Here is a 17,861-nt window from a genome sequence, read left to right as displayed (position 1 = left end):
TGCTTTTCCCTGGTAACCCCTCCACTAACTCTGCCACTTCTATCCTGGCAGCCCCTCCAACTATGCCCAGATAAAGCCTCTGAACAATACCGTATGATAATCCTGCTCACTTTCCCTCCATGCTTTGTCCCGATAACTTTCCCCACACGTTCTGCTCCAATGAACCCCAATGTGCTCTGCCCCAATCATTTTTTGCACTCGCCTCATTACCCCCTTCCACTGTACTCCTAATAACCCCTCCTGGGTTATAACAACCTGATAGTTTGGCCCAGATAACTCCTCAAAAAAAGACTTTCATTTATATAGCACCTTCCACAACCATCGGACGTCCCAAAGCGCTTTACAGCCAATGAAGTACTTTTGAAGTGGAGTCACTGTTGTAATGTGGGAAATGCGGCAGCCAATTTATGCACAGCAAGCTCCCACAAACAGCAATGTGATAATGACCAGATAATCTGTTTTTGTTAATTGAGGGATAAATATTGGCCGGGACACCGGGAATAACTCCCCTGTTCTTCTTTGAAATAGTGTCCTGGGATCTTTTACATCCACCTGAGAGAGCAGAGGGGCCTCGGTTTAACGTCTTATCTGAAAAACAGCACCTGCGACTGTGTAGCACTGGGTCAGCACTGCACTGGAGCGTCAGCCCAGATTTCTGCACTCAGTTCTCTGGAGTGGGACTTTGAACCCACAGCCTTCTGACTTTAAAGGCGAGAGTGCTACCCACTGGGCTGACACTCAACCTTATAATCACTCCCAGATAGTTCATTCTGAACTTCCTCTACTAGTTTAAAGCTGGTAAATTAGCATGTAACATCCGCAGTGTCGGGAATCGCTTGTTGGCCACAAAATATAAATTGATAAACATATGGCCGGGAAATCCCTCGGAGCTGCTCCCGCTGCGCCGGCGTGACTTCGCCGGAAAACCCCAATTACGCGCGTACCGCTGGCGAAATGGGAGCAACTCCGAAGAACTTTGCCGGCCATAAATATATTTGTGAGAAGTCACACAACACCAGGTTATAGTCCAACAGCTTTATTTGAAATCACAAGCTTTCGGAGCGTTGCTCCTTCGTCAGGTGAAGTGTAGAAACTGTCTGTGTCGATATGCGCGATCTTCTTGGAGATCCTCTCCACTTTGAGCCGGCAGTTTGTGGTGGCGATAGTAGCCATGATGTGGAGATGCCGGTGTTGGACTGGGGTGGACAAATGTGAGAAGTCGCACAACACCAGGTTATAGTCCAACAGCTTTATTTGAAATCACAAGCTGACGAAGGAGCAGCGCTCCGAAATCTTGTGATTTCAAATAAAGCTGTTGGACTATAACCTGGTGCTGTGTGACTTCTCACATTTGTCCACCCCAGTCCAACACCGGCATCTCCACATCATAAATACATTGGCTGAGCTGTCTATCTTATATGCCCCGTAGAGGTCGCTGTAGTAGCTGGAACCGGGCCTTCCAGCTGCACAAACGGGCGACTGTGCGATTGAACTCATCTGGATCTCACATTTATTATAAAGGTTAATTGGAGACCATTTGGAGCAGGGCAACGCGTGTAGTTTATATGTCTCTGTTAAACTTGTAGCTGGAATACACCTTCGCTTAATATTATGCAGTGTGCGGGATCTAAACATTTTTTTAAAATGTGCGAAAAAGGAAAGCAATTGCTTCTATTTCAGGTTTTATTGAAATAACACAACCAGCTCGAGTTTATACGCTATTTAAAGTAGTGATCATTAAAAAAAAAACATGCTGTTAACATAAAGGAGTGGAGCAGTGAAATATCTGGCGATATTGCTAAGATTGTGGCGGCACATAGGTTCTATGATAAAAAAAGACTCCACTGAGTGGTGGTGCCGGGTCTGTGAAACAGCCCCACAGAGGAGAAGATTTTACAATAATGCTCCTTCTGCTGTTACATTTTAACACGACCGTGGATTGTGCAGAAGCAAGTTAGGAGTAAACCCACGTCCGGCCGAAACTCCGTCAAGCCCCCAATGGAGACAAAGGCGGGTTTGGAATAACCACCTGCTATCTGCAATCCGACAATACATCCTTAAAAGACAAACAAAAGACCTTAAAAATCTTAAAGAAGACCATTCATTAGGTCGACAAAGGGGAAAAGAAATAAATTATCATAATTAATCCTATCAGTGCTGGTGGGTGGCATGCTGTGTGTCCTTTAAGGTAATGTTGGACACTAGTAATGTTAACAGATACACATGCTTTTGTGGAAGCAGGCAGTCAGGGCTTCCACAGGAGTTTAGCCGCTTGGTAAACAACCTTCGGGGAAGGAAAAACAGAGTGCAGCTGCTGGCTGCAACGAAAACAACATTTTCTGAAGTCAAACACAATTTATATAAAATCATACAAGCTGACACACGTGTGCAAGTCTCATTATAAAGTGTCTTAAATCAGAAATCGCAAGTACTTGCCCGTCTGATTCGGGAATTTTTAACACGTATTCATATTTCACACAACTCCCTATCCCAGCTTTCTATTAGTACTGCTCTTTTGAGTAATATTAAAGTCTTAAAAGAGTATGATCCACTTTTACATATTTTTTAAAAATTGTTTTAATTGAATTGTTGTATTGGAAATAAGATCAGCTCCAGTCCCATCTCTCTCTCTCTCTTTATTGTCATCCTTTTATTCCTCAGCCAATAAAATATTCAGATCCCCAGCCTTGTAAATGGCTGGATGCAGTTTCACTACACGTTTCCCTCATTCATTTTCGCTCCACTTTATTAACAGCATTAGCAATGGCAGATTTCTGCACAACATTTGTTCAGATCTAGTTGCCCTTGGTTTATTTATGCAGTCTCCAGAATTCAACTGGGACCTCCCCATGCGTTTGTTGGGTTAAGGGGGGCCCGGGTACCTCACGAGGCAATTCACGGCGTTTTATATATACATACATACATACCTAATATAAATACACATACACAGACTTGTGTGTGGCTCTGTGTGTGTGTGAGAGAGAGCCAGGGCTGCCGTTCCCACTACTTTCATTTTTGTTTTTAAAAAAAAAAGCTCTTTAACAAACTTTATTTGCAACCATAAAGACCTTTATGTGTGCCTGTACCTAAAGTATATATGATCGTATTTAGCTGGCAGTCTCGAGTATCAGATGGGAAGCTTGGCATTTTTTAAAAAAAATGCAAGGGGTTTTGGAAAGATCCGCAAAGATCTTGTATGCAGAAGTTCTCGCTACCTCCCATTGATGCTCCTGAAGCCTGGGTGGTCCGTCCACTTTGGTGAGCTGTTGCTTAGCAGCTGATAATAGTAGATGTTTGCTAAGTAATTTGCTTCTTCCTTAGCCAATGGGAATCCGGTCGAGAGGACTTTCCATCAACTCTTTTTGATGGGTTGGAGGCGGGTTTTTCTCTCCAAATGTTGGATGTCTGAGATCGGGGACAGAAGTAAAGGTTGAGCTGGAAGAGGGGGTTTTCTTTTTTATTCCGTGTTGCTAGAAGGACGGGTAAAGGGAGCGAGAGAGAGAGAGAGAGCGAAACTACACGTGGATGTAGAGTCAAGATCCTCAAGGATTTCTGCGCGAAATGTTGGGATGGAAATATCAGGCTTTCGCTCAGGAAGAGACTAGGGATTCTCCAGCTGTTTTACTTGTCACTTTTGGGGGATTATTACTGTTGTTATTGCTGAACCGAACGATCTGCGACTGGTTTCCAGCGACATGGCTTCGGTTTCTGACCTTCCCCGGAACGATGGAGCTCTGCCCCCGAGATACAGCCACCAAGCCCCGGGCGCCTGCTCCGACCTGCTGCGGAGACCCAGCTACTGCCACGCTGCTTTTGCGTTGAAACAGATCTCCAAGGTGCAAAAAAAAGAGAATATTATGATTGTTAAGTTTCTCCCTTGCAATAGGAAGCCTGTAATAATGCATTAATCACGCCGGGAGGTCGGCAGGGCTCCTTGGTGAAGTTTTTTTTGTTTGTTACTGCTCTTATTAATAAGAGTAATATCGAGCTCGGACCGCTGCTGATTCAGGCGCGTGTTTAATGTAAGATTTGTTCTCTTATTAAGAAACTGCACGTCTCCCAGCCAAAGGAAGTGTGGTTGGATGTTTTGAAAGTAACTGTAGGAAAAGTTGTCAATATTTTCAGAAACTGCTTTCCCTCCAGAGGCGATGGGGGGATAGGTTTATTGACTGAGCGTGTCTCCGGATAACAGTTAATGCAGATGTTGGTGAAGACGGTGCCTGGGGTTTATGAGTGAGTGGGGTGTGTTTAGTCCACGCACTCTGTGTGTGTGTGTGTGTGTGCACCTCTGTATGTGTGTGTGTGCACAGAGCGAGTGTGTATGTGTGAGAAAGTGTGCACAGGTGTGCATGTGCCTCTGTATACCCCCCAGCCTGTGAGTGTCCTTGTGTGTAACTGACCTGGATATTACGATGTTGTGGGTCCAGGCAGCTCTTTTTTTAAATCTGGCACAGTGATCGCTGAACTTGAGGAAACCTTGGAAGAGTGTCAGGATTTTTGATTGAACTAAATGGAGGCTGTTACTCGGGGAAATGTATAACAATCCGTGGTGGGAGGAGAGCAATTTCTCACTGGAAATGGGGAGAGAAGGAGGGAGAGGCGGTAAGGAGATTAGCCTGCAGAGTGAGAATATATTGACAATTCTGAAGCGGGAGAGAGGATCCAGCCAATGAGCATTTGATGAGAGTTGACGGAAGGAGAGGCAAAGATGACAAAAGGAGGAAGGATGAGAAAATGTCCAGGAGCAAAAGACAGCATGGCAATAGGAATGAAAGGACTGACGGGCAGAAGCAAGTGAGAGGGGAATGGGGAGGTGAGGGAGAGAGGGGGGGTGAGGGAGAGAGGGGGGGGGAACAGAAGGCGAAAACAAGCATAACATAAAAGTTAGAGAAAAGTGATAAGTGAATCAAACTCTGAAAAATAAATACTGACTAAAACTGCGAAGATATGACATCAGAGAGAAAGAAAGAAGGGTAAAGTAGTGAAGGGAGAAGAGGGATGAAAGAGAATTAAGGAATGTGAGGAAATGGGAGTATTGAAAGGATATGGAAAAAAGAGTGCATGGGGAAGCACTGAAGGAGACGGGAAAGAACAGCAGAATGAAATAATGAATTATGGAGGGAAGAAATGAAAAAGGAAACCAGGAATACAAGAGGCATACGGGGAGCGTGGCGTGAATGTACTGAATCAAGTTATTTTTCTCTCCAGTGTCTACTATATAAGTGCCACTGGCATTTTATATCTTTTTTCTCTTAACATTGTTTTCTCTCATTCTTTACTTGTCAGTTATTCTCCCTGATGCTTTCTTTCCTTGTTCTTTGCCTGTTCTTTCCTTGTTCTTTGCCTGTTCTTTCCTTGTTCTTTCCTTGTTCTTTGCCTGTTCTTTCCTTGTTCTTTGCCTGTTCTTTCCTTGTTCTTTCCTTGTTCTTTGCCTGTTCTTTGCCTGTTCTTTGCCTGTTCTTTCCTTGTTCTTTGCCTGTTCTTTGCCTGTTCTTTCCTTGTTCTTTGCCTGTTCTTTCCTTGTTCTTTGCCTGTTCTTTCCTTGTTCTGTGCCTGTTCTTTCCTTGTTCTGTGCCTGTTCTTTCCTTGTTCTGTGCCTGTTCTTTCCTTGTTCTGTGCCTGTTCTTTCCTTGTTCTTTGCCTGTTCTTTCCTTGTTCTTTGCCTGTTCTTTCCTTGTTCTGTGCCTGTTCTTTCCTTGTTCTGTGCCTGTTCTTTCCTTGTTCTGTGCCTGTTCTTTCCTTGTTCTGTGCCTGTTCTTTCCTTGTTCTGTGCCTGTTCTTTCCTTGTTCTGTGCCTGTTCTTTCCTTGTTCTTTGCCTGTTCTTTCCTTGTTCTGTGCCTGTTCTTTCCTTGTTCTTTGCCTGTTCTTTCCTTGTTCTGTGCCTGTTCTTTCCTTGTTCTGTGCCTGTTCTTTCCTTGTTCTTTGCCTGTTCTTTCCTTGTTCTGTGCCTGTTCTTTCCTTGTTCTGTGCCTGTTCTTTCCTTGTTCTGTGCCTGTTCTTTCCTTGTTCTGTGCCTGTTCTTTCCTTGTTCTGTGCCTGTTCTTTCCTTGTTCTGTGCCTGTTCTTTCCTTGTTCTGTGCCTGTTCTTCCCTTGTTCTGTGCCTGTTCTTGTTCTTTGCCTGTTCTTTGCCTGTTCTTTCCTTGTTCTTTGCCTGTTCTTTCCTTGTTCTGTGCCTGTTCTTTCCTTGTTCTGTGCCTGTTCTTTCCTTGTTCTTTGTTCTTTCCTTGTTCTTTGTCTGTTCTTTCCTTGTTCTGTGCCTGTTCTTTCCTTGTTCTGTGCCTGTTCTTTCCTTGTTCTGTGCCTGTTCTTTCCTTGTTCTGTGCCTGTTCTTTCCTTGTTCTGTGCCTGTTCTTTCCTTGTTCTGTGCCTGTTCTTTCCTTGTTCTGTGCCTGTTCTTTCCTTGTTCTGTGCCTGTTCTTTCCTTGTTCTTTGCCTGTTCTTTCCTTGTTCTGTGCCTGTTCTTCCCTTGTTCTGTGCCTGTTCTTCCCTTGTTCTGTGCCTGTTCTTGTTCTTTGCCTGTTCTTTCCTTGTTCTGTGCCTGTTCTTTCCTTGTTCTGTGCCTGTTCTTTCCTTGTTCTGTGCCTGTTCTTTCCTTGTTCTTTGTCTGTTCTTTCCTTGTTCTTTGTCTGTTCTTTCCTTGTTCTGTGCCTGTTCTTTCCTTGTTCTGTGCCTGTTCTTTCCTTGTTCTGTGCCTGTTCTTTCCTTGTTCTGTACCTGTTCTGACTGCTCTTTTCTTTTCTTGCTCAATCATTTTCTGTTCCTTTCCCTCTCTTTATTCTCTATCTGATTCCATGCCATCTCCCTCTTTACCTTTGCCGTCTCCCTCTTTACCTTTGCCGTCTCCCTCTTTACCTTTGCCGTCTCCCTCTTTACCTTTGCCGTCTCCCTCTTTACCTTTGCCATTTCCCCTCTTTACCTTTGCCGTCTCCCTCTTTACCTTTGCCGTCTCCCTCTTTACCTTTGCCGTCTCCCTCTTTACCTTTGCCATTTCCCCTCTTTTTCCTGTATCTCTCCCCCCCTTCTCTTTGCTCTCTCTGCTTTCCATGGTCTCACTTTCTGTCCTAGCTCCTTGCCCATGTTCTCTTTTCTCTTTCAGTCACTCCCTCAATACCCTTGATCTCCCTTTCCCAGTCCTCCCTCTTCTCTTGTCTCCCTTTTCCCTCTCCCACTATCCTTCTTCACCTTGTCTCTCTCTCTCTCCCTTTCACTCTTACATTACAACTCTCCCTTCAATTAACCTCATCATCATTTTTCTCTCTCCCCTTTCTCTCTCTCTTTCCCTCTCCCCATCCTTCCCCTTTTCCTTTCCTTATTTGTTTCCTCTCTCTGCATCCATCTCAGCTCTCTTTTTCCCCCACTTCCCGTCCTTCCCCTTCCTACGTCTCCATGTCCTTTGCCCCTCTCTCGCTCTCTGTAGCCACTCTATCCTTCAGCTTTTTTCTCTTCCTTTTTTCGCTTTTCCCTTCCCTTCTCCCAATAAGCCCCTGGTCTGACGCTGCTTTTGTCTTTTATCCATAGGGGAAGGCAGAGGGGCGCCGGGCTCCACTATGGCTGCGAGCCCATTTCCAGGCCCAGCTCTTCAGGCTGGGCTGCAGCATCCAGCGGCACTGTGGCAAGTTCCTCTTCATCGGTCTTTTGGTCTTTGGAGCTTTTGCTGTTGGCCTGAGGGTTGCTAGCATTGAGACTGACATCGAGCAACTTTGGGTGGAAGGTAGGAGAGAGTAAGAAATGGAGAACAAACAAAGCAAAATCATAAATGTATGATTTTCATTGTAGTATTTCTTCCATTTCTCTTCTGTATTGCATAGATCTTCCTTTAGCCTCCTGGTTCTTCCATTCTGTTATTGCCTCCCCTTATTGATAAACCTTCTTATTGGAGACTTTAAAATGACTGTTTACAATGTGTTCTATTCACCCACCCAGAATATGTTGGCAGTTGGTCTGCACTATAAATCCCTGGAAATACCTTATCCACACTGCCCAATTTCACCTACTCCCCTTCATCCCCGTCCTAGTGCCAATCTCAATGGCGCAAATGTAATGTTTGCAAAACCACCTACATCACCAATACACATTCAGACTGGTTCTTCATTGTACTGCAGATATTGCCATGGAGAGCAACAGTAATTTTTACTTGTGGACATATTTTCTTGATTGTTTATGGGAAGGCAGGTAATACTTCAGGTTTTGCATTGGGCTGGTTGAATTGAAACAAAGCTTTATGTATTTTATTTTGGTTCAAAGCGGAGATGAGTTGAGGAGCAGCAGCTCCAGCAAGGCTTCCATTCATGAGCAAACTGATTTAATTGTTTTGCATGTAGAAGCAGAGAATTCTTGGTATCTGTGGTACATTGGTGAATTGACGCTCTGTTGGTTCCATTTACCCTTCGCTGTTCACATTTAAACAGCACGGTCGAAAACCTCTGGGCTGTGAAGTTGTCCAAGATTTCCTCTGGCTAAAAGAACGCGGGGGGAGGGAGGGAATTATAGGTTATCTAAAAATCTGAACATGTAAATGTTCAGGGGCCTATAAAATGCCTTTTAACTGGTTTGCTACTAAAGATTCCATCTGTTGTCATTCCCACCGTTATTCCAGGTTGTGGGAGTACTCCAGATGGTATCCATGTTGCAGCTGTGCAAGGAGTTGAATACAAGGAGGCAGCAAGTGACATCAGAATGGCAGGGCACATTGAACAAGTAGTCAGAAGTATAGAAGTTCTTATTATTTTTTGCTTTTAATATTTTTCTTCCCTTGTCTCATTGAGGAGAACTGGACATTTTTGCACCACTTACATAGCACACAATCTCTTCAAATTCTGTTTCTGTCAATGTTGTATTGGTGGGGTAGGGACAACCTTATCATTGAACTTACCTTCAAACCTTAAGCAGAATTTTGCTGCTACACGGAAGTCATTCTTGTTAAAGTGGCATTCTCACCTGGTATATTGTGTCGCAAGGAGGCTTGACAGATCAGTGAACAAGAAGATGCCGCAATCACCATGCAATCCCAATGATAATGCATTGTACATCACTTCTGGCGTTACTAATTTATTATTGTTAATCTTAGTTTAAAAAAAATAACTTAAAAAAAAAAATTCTACCACAGCACCAGCATGGTGTGGCAATTCAGTTTTCAAGGCAGTTTAGTGAAGTGATTGACTTAGTCTAAAAATTGCTAGTTTTGGAACAATTTTATCTTGATTCTGCATGGTTAGCGTTTAGCACTGAGACGTTATGATTTATTTCTCTCAGGTAACCTGCAAAAGTGATTTTCCGCAAGTTTCTAAAGCTTGAGTGTTTTTCAGAAATAGTATTTTAGGCATTCAAAAACTAATAAACATTTGTTAATTCATTGCATTCTTAAAATGAAAAATAAAATGTACTTTTTACCTCAATAATTTGGAGAGAAAAGTTATTTGGATACAGAAATACAATTGCAGTCCTCAAAGGGTTAAATCTGCTTTGAAGCAGCCATGTTCATCTTGTGTTGTGTTAAGCTTCCAGACTTCATTTACAATAACATAGTCATCTACTGGTAGAAATGTAGCATAGCTTTAGACAGCAGTAGTGAGTGGTTTATTGCAGACTCCGCTTGCAGCCATTTCTAGTTGTAAAATGCATCTAATTTGTCTAGTTTTAACTGTGAAGCTACTTGTGTGTCCCTTTTCTGTCTCTTAACTGATCATTCTTCCTCTCTTTCCTATTTTTCCAGTCTCTCCCACACTGCTGTTTTTATTTTAACATTTGTATGCTAATTGCTACCTTTGACTGAGTTTTTTTTCCTCTCCATGACTTTCTCCCTTCCCTTCCTGTGTGCTGTGCTTCCTGATACTCCCCCACCTCCCTTTCTGTTTCAGACAGTTCAGGGCCATGTGTTCAATTCAGTTTTCACACTCCAACCCTTTCTAAGTCCTGCTTTTGACTGCCCCCCGCCCCCCCCCCCCCCGAAAAACTTCTGCTGTTTTGCTCTCAGGAGCAGATGTGGTGTGTGAAATTTACGCCATTTTGAGCTATTGACCCTGCATGGAGCTGTGTGTATGTGTGTGTGTGCGTGTATGTGTGTGTGTGTGTGTGGTCCCAAACTATTCTTGGACTCCATTCAACAATAGAGGGAACCTCTCTTACGAAACCTGAATGCCATTAAAGTTTACCCACCTGTTTGCACACAAGGTTTTCACAGCAGTTGGAAAAAGAAAAAAGAGGAGACTGATGCCTCTCCTAATTCTTTCATCTAGCTTTTTTTTAAAGTTTTTTTTCTAGAAACAACACCACGGGGAAGAGCAGCTGTTCTTACTTTTATGTTCTAAAGCAAAGCACTGCATTTTTTTTTTGTTTAATGGGCTGCATTTGCAAGAACGCACAAACTACATTAAATATGTGTTAACCCTTTGAGGAACACGGTAGAATTTACAAATGAAGTTACAGTTTATATCTTTTGAAAATGCTGCTGTGAAAAAAGTGTTAATTCTTTTTTGCTTTTTATGTTTCTTTTCTTACTTCATAACAGTGTCAGGAATATAAAATTTCAATAGAAAATGTGACTATGAACTTCCAGTAACAAACTAACAATTTGGCTTTTCTTAATATTTGTGTATTGGAATTTTAAAAATACCAAAATACTCTTAAACTATTCATCAGGAAGGTGTTTGATAACATTTTAAATTGTGACTCCTTTCAATTGAGATTTATGTGTTTGTGGTGCTTTGAGCTGAGTAGCTTTTTGTTAAAAAAAAACTTTAAGTAGTTGAAAAAATGCAGCCTAGAAATTACTGCTGGATTAATTTTGACGTGCCTGTCTGACATTCCTCTGTTTCCTATTTTACCAAAGGCACTACCAATAAGTTGAATTTATAGAGCGCCAGCATAAATGGGTTAACACCTATGTTAAAATATCAGAAGAGGAATGTCATACAAACTTGTTAAGCATTTGTCTGCTAGGCTTGTATGTCAATATTTAACCCTCCCTGCTGCTTCAGATTAAGACGGGTAATGACAATATCATTAGGGAACTGCAGCCGTTTTATATTTTGAGAATATTATTTTTATAGTGTTCCCTCTATGTCATTGGGCTTTTATGAAACAGGTTTGATGAATCCTGTAGTTTCTCCCCTTGAGAAGGAAAGTTTTCTACCCGCTTTTAGGTCCTTCCCATCAACATCAGAAACATTCTCCAGTGCAAAAAAGAAGACAGGCAGTCTACTCACCATGGTGCTCTGTAACTCACTGGCAGAACATGCCGCCCCCCTCCCATTTCCCCAGCAAGTCACTCACCTTGCAGTTTTCCCTTCCCTTAGAGTAAGCTCTTGGTCTCCCTCATTCTCAGTGCCGCCTCCTGTGGCTAGCTGACACTGGAGATCTCTGTGGAGAAACCCGCATCCAACCATTCTGGGTCAGACCTGGAGTTCGTGTGTGTGTGTAACAGGTGACAATTTACAAACGAGTAACTTTTTAAAGAATTTAGATTTGGATTAAAGTCTTCAGGGTGCAAAAAGGTTGATTGATGATAACTTAGTACTTTTATATTTGATATAATTACTTTTTCAAATTTCTGAATTTTCTCTGGGAATTATAAATGGCTTTGCGGTGATTTATAATATGTTGCTGCGCCTGAGTTATTTTAGATGTATATTTGGAAACAAAATACTTGGGATGAGAATTATTTGTATAGAAAGTAGATGGAACTGAGTTAAAAGGGAGTGTTTCTGTTAAAGGGAGCAGCTGGTTTATATAGAAAATAAGGGATCATGATTATAATGCTATAATCCACCTTATAAACAGGGAGAGCAGTGAACCACTTCAATAGGTTACAGTGTAACTTATTTCCTAACCCATGTTACATACACCGTTAATGAAAGAGGATATTAATCAGATTGATTTACATAATACTTCATCATGATTTAGTTTGCTTAGTGTGTATTGTTTCATGTATTTTAAATTTGAATTGGGAGTTTGTCTCATTTCTGCCTTTGCATCTGTGTAAAATTTCCAGCAATTTCCTTGAGTCTTCTCTCTACTTTGTGTCTTCCTCAGCTTCTGACTTCTTTCGAATACCCTTTGCACGTGTCCCACTATGTAGTCACTATGTACTGAGTACCACGAGAAGCTGAGGATGACTCTAGATAGTGGGCCAAAACAGCTTGGAAGAGTTTACACACAATGCTAATGATTGAAGTAAATTGGAATATCAACTTATCATGTGCAAATTTCAGTAATCCTGTAACTTTTTCAAAAACATATATATCTATGTAAATATTTCAAATGCAGCTTTAAAACAACACAAGTGAAGATGTGGAAGAGTTGATATTTTTGCATTTAAGGAACAGAGGCTTGTCTTGGTGGAGCTAGTGCCCCTGCAATCCCCCATGGCTTGTTCAAAGGGTTGCTATCTGAATCAGGTTTAAGTGGTTCACCAGCCAGTTTCTCACAAATACTGCACTTTTCTGTTAAGCAGTGTTGAAAGGACTCTGAGCAAATCTTTGAGTTGATTACAATCTGTCTGGAAAGTAACCCGTAGTTTTTGTTGAATACGTGCCCAGGAGACCTCAGTGTATTGTGTATTCTCTTGCAGCATTCACACTGCTGCACAAAGTAATTTTTTTTTTATTGAGGGCAAACATATTAAGAGAATGTTAAGGAAACCTCATGTCACTTTGGATTCCATGGGGTTTATCTTTCAAGTTTTTAAGATATTTTAAAAATATTATATGTGGGAACAAAACAAATTAGAATGACAAAACCCTATTTTAATTTAAGTTTTATTTTTAGTCATTAAAAATGCCATAATGATGCTATAATGAATGATCCAGTGTGTTCTGTGGACAGCACATTAGGTAATGGGTCCAACATTGATATTACTGGATCATTCATTGTGTGGTTAAAACTGCAAGTTACAGTTGAAAAATATTGCAGGCTTATTCAGGTGATACACTAAACTGCAAGAACAAATTTGGGATGATCAGTTACCTGAGCACTGAACCGTGTGGTGTTTTTTAAACACACTGTATCCTGTGTAATTCCTTGTGGTAGAACTATGTGGAGTTTGCAGAAGCATTTTTATTACATCTTTAGTGGAGCTTTTTTGTGTGCTAGAGGCTGGTGTCATGGCAGACAGTAAGAGATTGCAACTATGGTGAACTCATGATTTGAACTGGCGTGCTGTTGTAATACCTGATTTGTATGACAACGAAATTGGGTTTTCTTTCACTACTGTACTGGGAATAGCACAAAAAGAAAAGCAGAAATTGCTGGGAAGATACAAGAGGTCCATCAGTATTTGAAAAGAGAAAAGGCAGGTTACCATGTTGGGTATAGATTCTTCGTCAGAACTCATTCTGAAAAATGCTCTACACATAAAGCAGTCTTTTTTTTAGTGTTGTCTCATTTTATTTCAGGATTCCTGCATTTGCAGTTTTTGTGCTTTTTTAATATGTAAGCTGTAGCTGTGATGATAGGTTCTAATTAGTAAAGGTCCTATCATGTACACATGATCACAAGAAATGAGGCTATCCAACAGCTCCAAGAAACTGGCAAAGATGTGTTGCAAATTTGGATGAGTTACATGTCATAATTCAGCATCAATCTTAGAGATGTTCCTAATGCCATTTGACAGGTTCTTCCTAATTGGTTTCAACTAAAAGTTCACACACAAGCGCATGAGACTTTATGAAAAGAAAGCTCAATAGTTCAGTCTCTTAATTGCTCAACTAACAATTTAGTTCTTTTTTTTGGGTTCTAGAGTAGCCATGTTCTTTTTTTATTTTAATCTGAATAAAATATTTTCAAAGTATTCAGGTGCTCAACGTTGTCTAAAAACTTCTCTAGTTAGCCATTTGAACTGTAATAACAGTCCTGTCTTCGGCATCTGTACTCTAGTTGGCCTTTACCTAAAGCTTTGTCTGTGAATGAGGGAAACAGCAATTAATTCTCATATAGATATCTTTTCCTTACAGAGTGGAAGAAAATAACAGGAATTGATTGCAATCTGATTAGATTCCTAATCATTTTGCAGTCAATTTTATGAATAAAGGCCCTTCAGTTCATTTGATCTCATCCTTGGGGCCTCCTGGGGGTTGCCTGATCTCCTTGAGGGGCAGAGAGGAATTTTTTGACATAGGTTCCTGAATTGCGTCTCCCAGGGGTGGCGGAGGGAGAGAAAGATGGGTGGGAATACAGGGACAAGTTCATTAAGAAGTGAGATGAGCACTTTTGGGCCTGATGACCTTTTGTCGTTCTGAGTAGGTAACATAGCATAATAGAACATAACATAACAGCCCTACCTATCTCATTCTTACAGAATACAGTGCATTACAGTGTTTCTCAAATTAGTCTAATGTCCTGGCTTCAAACACCCTTCCTGGCATCCTGTCCAGCTGTTCATTAACCTTCATCTCTGCCAGAGGTTTGAGTCCCAGAAGATGGAGGTCCACACCATAAAAATGCCCAGAGATCATTATTAAATTGACAGTGTCACCCAGAAAGGTAACAAGATGGCCAGTGTGGGAAATACAAAAAAAACCACACTCCTGTGGTGCTCTTCTGTCATGGCTTTGTAGAAGGAGCTTTACTTTGTACCGAGCCTTTGCTGTACATGGTCTGGGAGTGTAAATGCTTGTAGTGGGGGAAAAGAGGTCAAAAAGTCACAAAATGTTCAATTTTTCAGAATGGAGATTACCCTTAGCTCATTCAGTGGGAGCTACAATTTATTTTAAATCTTAGATTGGTTAATCCTACAATAAATGGATTAAAATCTATTACAAATATGAGGAAATATAAGGGAATTGACTTCATAATCAACCCCCGGATCCCAGCAGAGAACCACACTCACAGGGAGCACAGGTTGGAGAATTTAAGAGATAACGTTTGATCCCGTTCTCTGACTTGTGATGCCTTTCCGCTCAGTTTTCCTACTGGAAGTGCAGAATGTCAGACGAGAGAGAGACTAGAGAAGCTGGGTTTGTTCTCCTTACAGCAGAGAAGCTTAAGGAGAGATTCGACAGAGGTGTTCAAAATGATGAGGGGTTTTGATAGAGTAAATAAGGAGAAACTGGCAGGAGGGTCGGTAACCAGAGAACACAGGTTTAAGATACAGGTAATTGGCAAAAGAACCAGAGGGGAGGTGAGGAGAAACATTTTTACACAGCGAGTTGTTGTGATCTGGAATGCGCTGCCTGAAAGAGTGGTGGGAGCAGATTCAATAGTAACTTTCAAAAGGGAATTGGATAAATACTGTATTTGAAAAGGACAAATTTGCAGGCCTATGGGGAAAGGGCAGGGAAATGGGACTAATTGGATAGGTCTTCCAAAGAGCAGGCATGATGGGCCCAATACCCTCATTCTTTGCTACATGATATATATAGAAATTAGGCCCATTTTTGGGCCCAGACTCGCACTGCGGAGGCAGCGTGCACCAAAATCAAGAGGCCTGAGGATCTCTTAATTAATTAATATATTAAGGCATCATTAAGAACTGCTAAATGTAAATTTCTGTGTTAAATATGCATTACTGATTATACATGTCTGCACATGTCTATGTCTATAATTATTTTAATATAATACAAATGATGCATCTAGTGTACACACACGTCACACTCCACACGTCACTCTGTGTTAATCCCACATTCTTCTGAATCACAGCTTCAAAATGACAACCACCTGCCAAGCTTCAAAATTCCTTAACCAAACAATTATACGCTGACTGACCTCAGCCCGTGTTTGTTTAAGAATTAGACTTTCTGCCCTTAAAGAGACACAGTGCCACCTTAGCACAGTAATACATTGTGTGTTACATAGCATAACACCCCTTTCCATATGAAATACTTCACCATCGAAGTGAACCTGAACAGCACCATACATGTGTGTGTGTTGTCTTCATATTGCTGGTTCCCTCTCTCTTTCCCTTTCTTTCTGTTTCTGCCTGGTTTTTTTTCTACTTGTCTCTCTGTCCTCTTTTGTGTTTCTCTCACTCTTTGTCTTATTTTCTGGATCTTTCTTGGTCCTGTCTTTTGTTCTTTTTGCCTTCTGTCCCTTTTCTTCTTTTGCCTGCTCTTTCTTTTCTGTTTGATGCCCGAAGGAGCAGGCTGATGGAGTGGGAAGCCCAGCAGCCAGACCCAGAGGGTACAGGGAAGCCGAGAAGCTGCAGCTAAGATCTGAGGCAGCAGCCCGGGCGGGCAATGGTTCTGTGGCAGTGATGGGTTATCTTAATCTGGCTTTTCATTCCTGACCCGTGCCAATGATGAGATTCCTTCTTAAAAGAAAGAAAGACTTGCATTTATATAGCGCCTTTCACGACCACCGGACGTCTCAAAGCGCTTTACAGCCAATGAAGTACTTTTGAAGTGTAGTCACTGTTGTAATGTGGGAAACGCGGCAGCCAATTTGCGCACAGCAAGCTCCCACAAACAGCAATGATAAATATTGGCCAGGACACCGGGGATAACTCTCCTGCTCTTCTAAATAGTGCCATGGGATCTTTTACACCCACCTGAGAGAGCAGACGGGGCCTCGGTTTAACGTCTCGAGTGAAGCTTTATGAAAAAGGACTCCTTGCGCATTGAATGGGGCTACCAACTAAGAGTGCTTGAAAAGGCTACTTGTATAAACCTAGCTCAAGATTATGACTGCCTAATTTAAACCATAACAGGTCAAGAGTTGATGTAGCTCAACTCCTAACCAGTTGATTAAAGTTTCACGTAGTATGGCCACCTATCGCACAAACATATTTTACATTTTCTTAATCATTTTGGTGAACTATTTGTGTTTGGCAAGGTGAGGGATGTCAATGCTGAGAAGCTGAATATGTTTATCTTCCCCCCACCCCATGCATTGACGGCAGGTGTAGCACGAAGATGCAGAGTAAAGCTACATGGCTCCAACAATCACCTTAACCCCAATCTCAGAAGAGACTCAGAGTGGCATTTCATTTCTCACACTCGGCATCCGTGTGACCTTTGTGAGTGAGATTTAGTGATGATTACTGCTGAATTTGGCCGAAACTCACATTCCAGTTATGCATGTTCTTATCAGGTGAACCACATTAATACAATATAAGGGCCAATTCCGCAATGGTGGACTTACATTCCAAGAGTGCACCTCGCTATACCAGGCAAGTAGGCCCAAATGCCCTATTCGTGGAACGCCAAAGACGGTCAGCTGTAAATTTAGCAAATTTTCTAGAGACATTGTACAGAATGTGTAAATGCCTCATTAACCCCATAATTTTAGGCAAACCTATGTAAACTGGTCCTGTGCCAAAATCAGTAATCTTTCTTTTTCATCTGTTCACTCTGCTCACCCTTATGAAATGGAGGCTGCTGGGATTTCCTGTTCCAGTCTTTTGGAGTTTGATTCTAAAGATGTAATTAACTGTTTAGCATTGTGTTTAAAGTTTTTTTTATTGTTTTTCACATAGCTATATCTGTATTATCTTTGGTGTACTACTTGCTGCTCATATTTTCAACTGCATTTTGCAGTGTAACTCCATTTGCAGATACCCAGATAAGTATGGTGGCAGTTCACTGCTCCTCAGTGGGGCCTCTGGACAAGGCTGTGGTGCCAAGTTTCTTTGTGCTGGGCCATCAAGTTGTCCTGCAACTTCTACCAGTACTTTGCTCTCCCCTTCCCCAACCAGTTGGCTAATCTTCTCCATGCCCCTTGTTCAGTCCTCTGAGGAAGCCAGCTGGATTAGGCAGATCTGGCATCACCTTTAGAGGGAGCTACCTCATCCATGTCGTCTCCTGTCATGCTCTGGCTGTTGGAGATTCCTTACAGATGAACAGGGATCTGCGTAGAATCAGACCTCTGGTCCCCATTTAGAAGTGAGAAGCCCATCATGAAGGTTCTCTCAGCCAACACCCCATTTTA

At 41.9% G+C, this 17,861-nt stretch overlaps 1 protein-coding gene across 1 annotated transcript in view; it reads left to right on the top strand.

The window, feature by feature from the left end:
• Positions 1-3,295: 3,295 nt before the first annotated feature.
• ptch2 (patched 2) overlaps positions 3,296-17,861 on the top strand; it is a 127,008-nt gene continuing 112,442 nt past the window's right edge. The window contains exons 1-2 of the mRNA XM_085983125.1: positions 3,296-3,836; positions 7,521-7,713. Of these exons, the coding sequence (XP_085839251.1) occupies positions 3,696-3,836; positions 7,521-7,713 (334 nt within the window). The 5' untranslated portion in view covers positions 3,296-3,695. The remainder of the gene's footprint in view (positions 3,837-7,520; positions 7,714-17,861) is intronic.

This window comes from Somniosus microcephalus, chromosome 3 (assembly GCF_052327205.1).
Source record: "Somniosus microcephalus isolate GS21.2 chromosome 3, FLI_Smic_1.0, whole genome shotgun sequence".
Taxonomy (NCBI): Eukaryota; Metazoa; Chordata; class Chondrichthyes; order Squaliformes; family Somniosidae; genus Somniosus; species Somniosus microcephalus.
The sequence above is the reverse complement of the archived record's forward strand: the minus strand, read 5'-3'. Positions and strand labels throughout refer to the sequence as shown.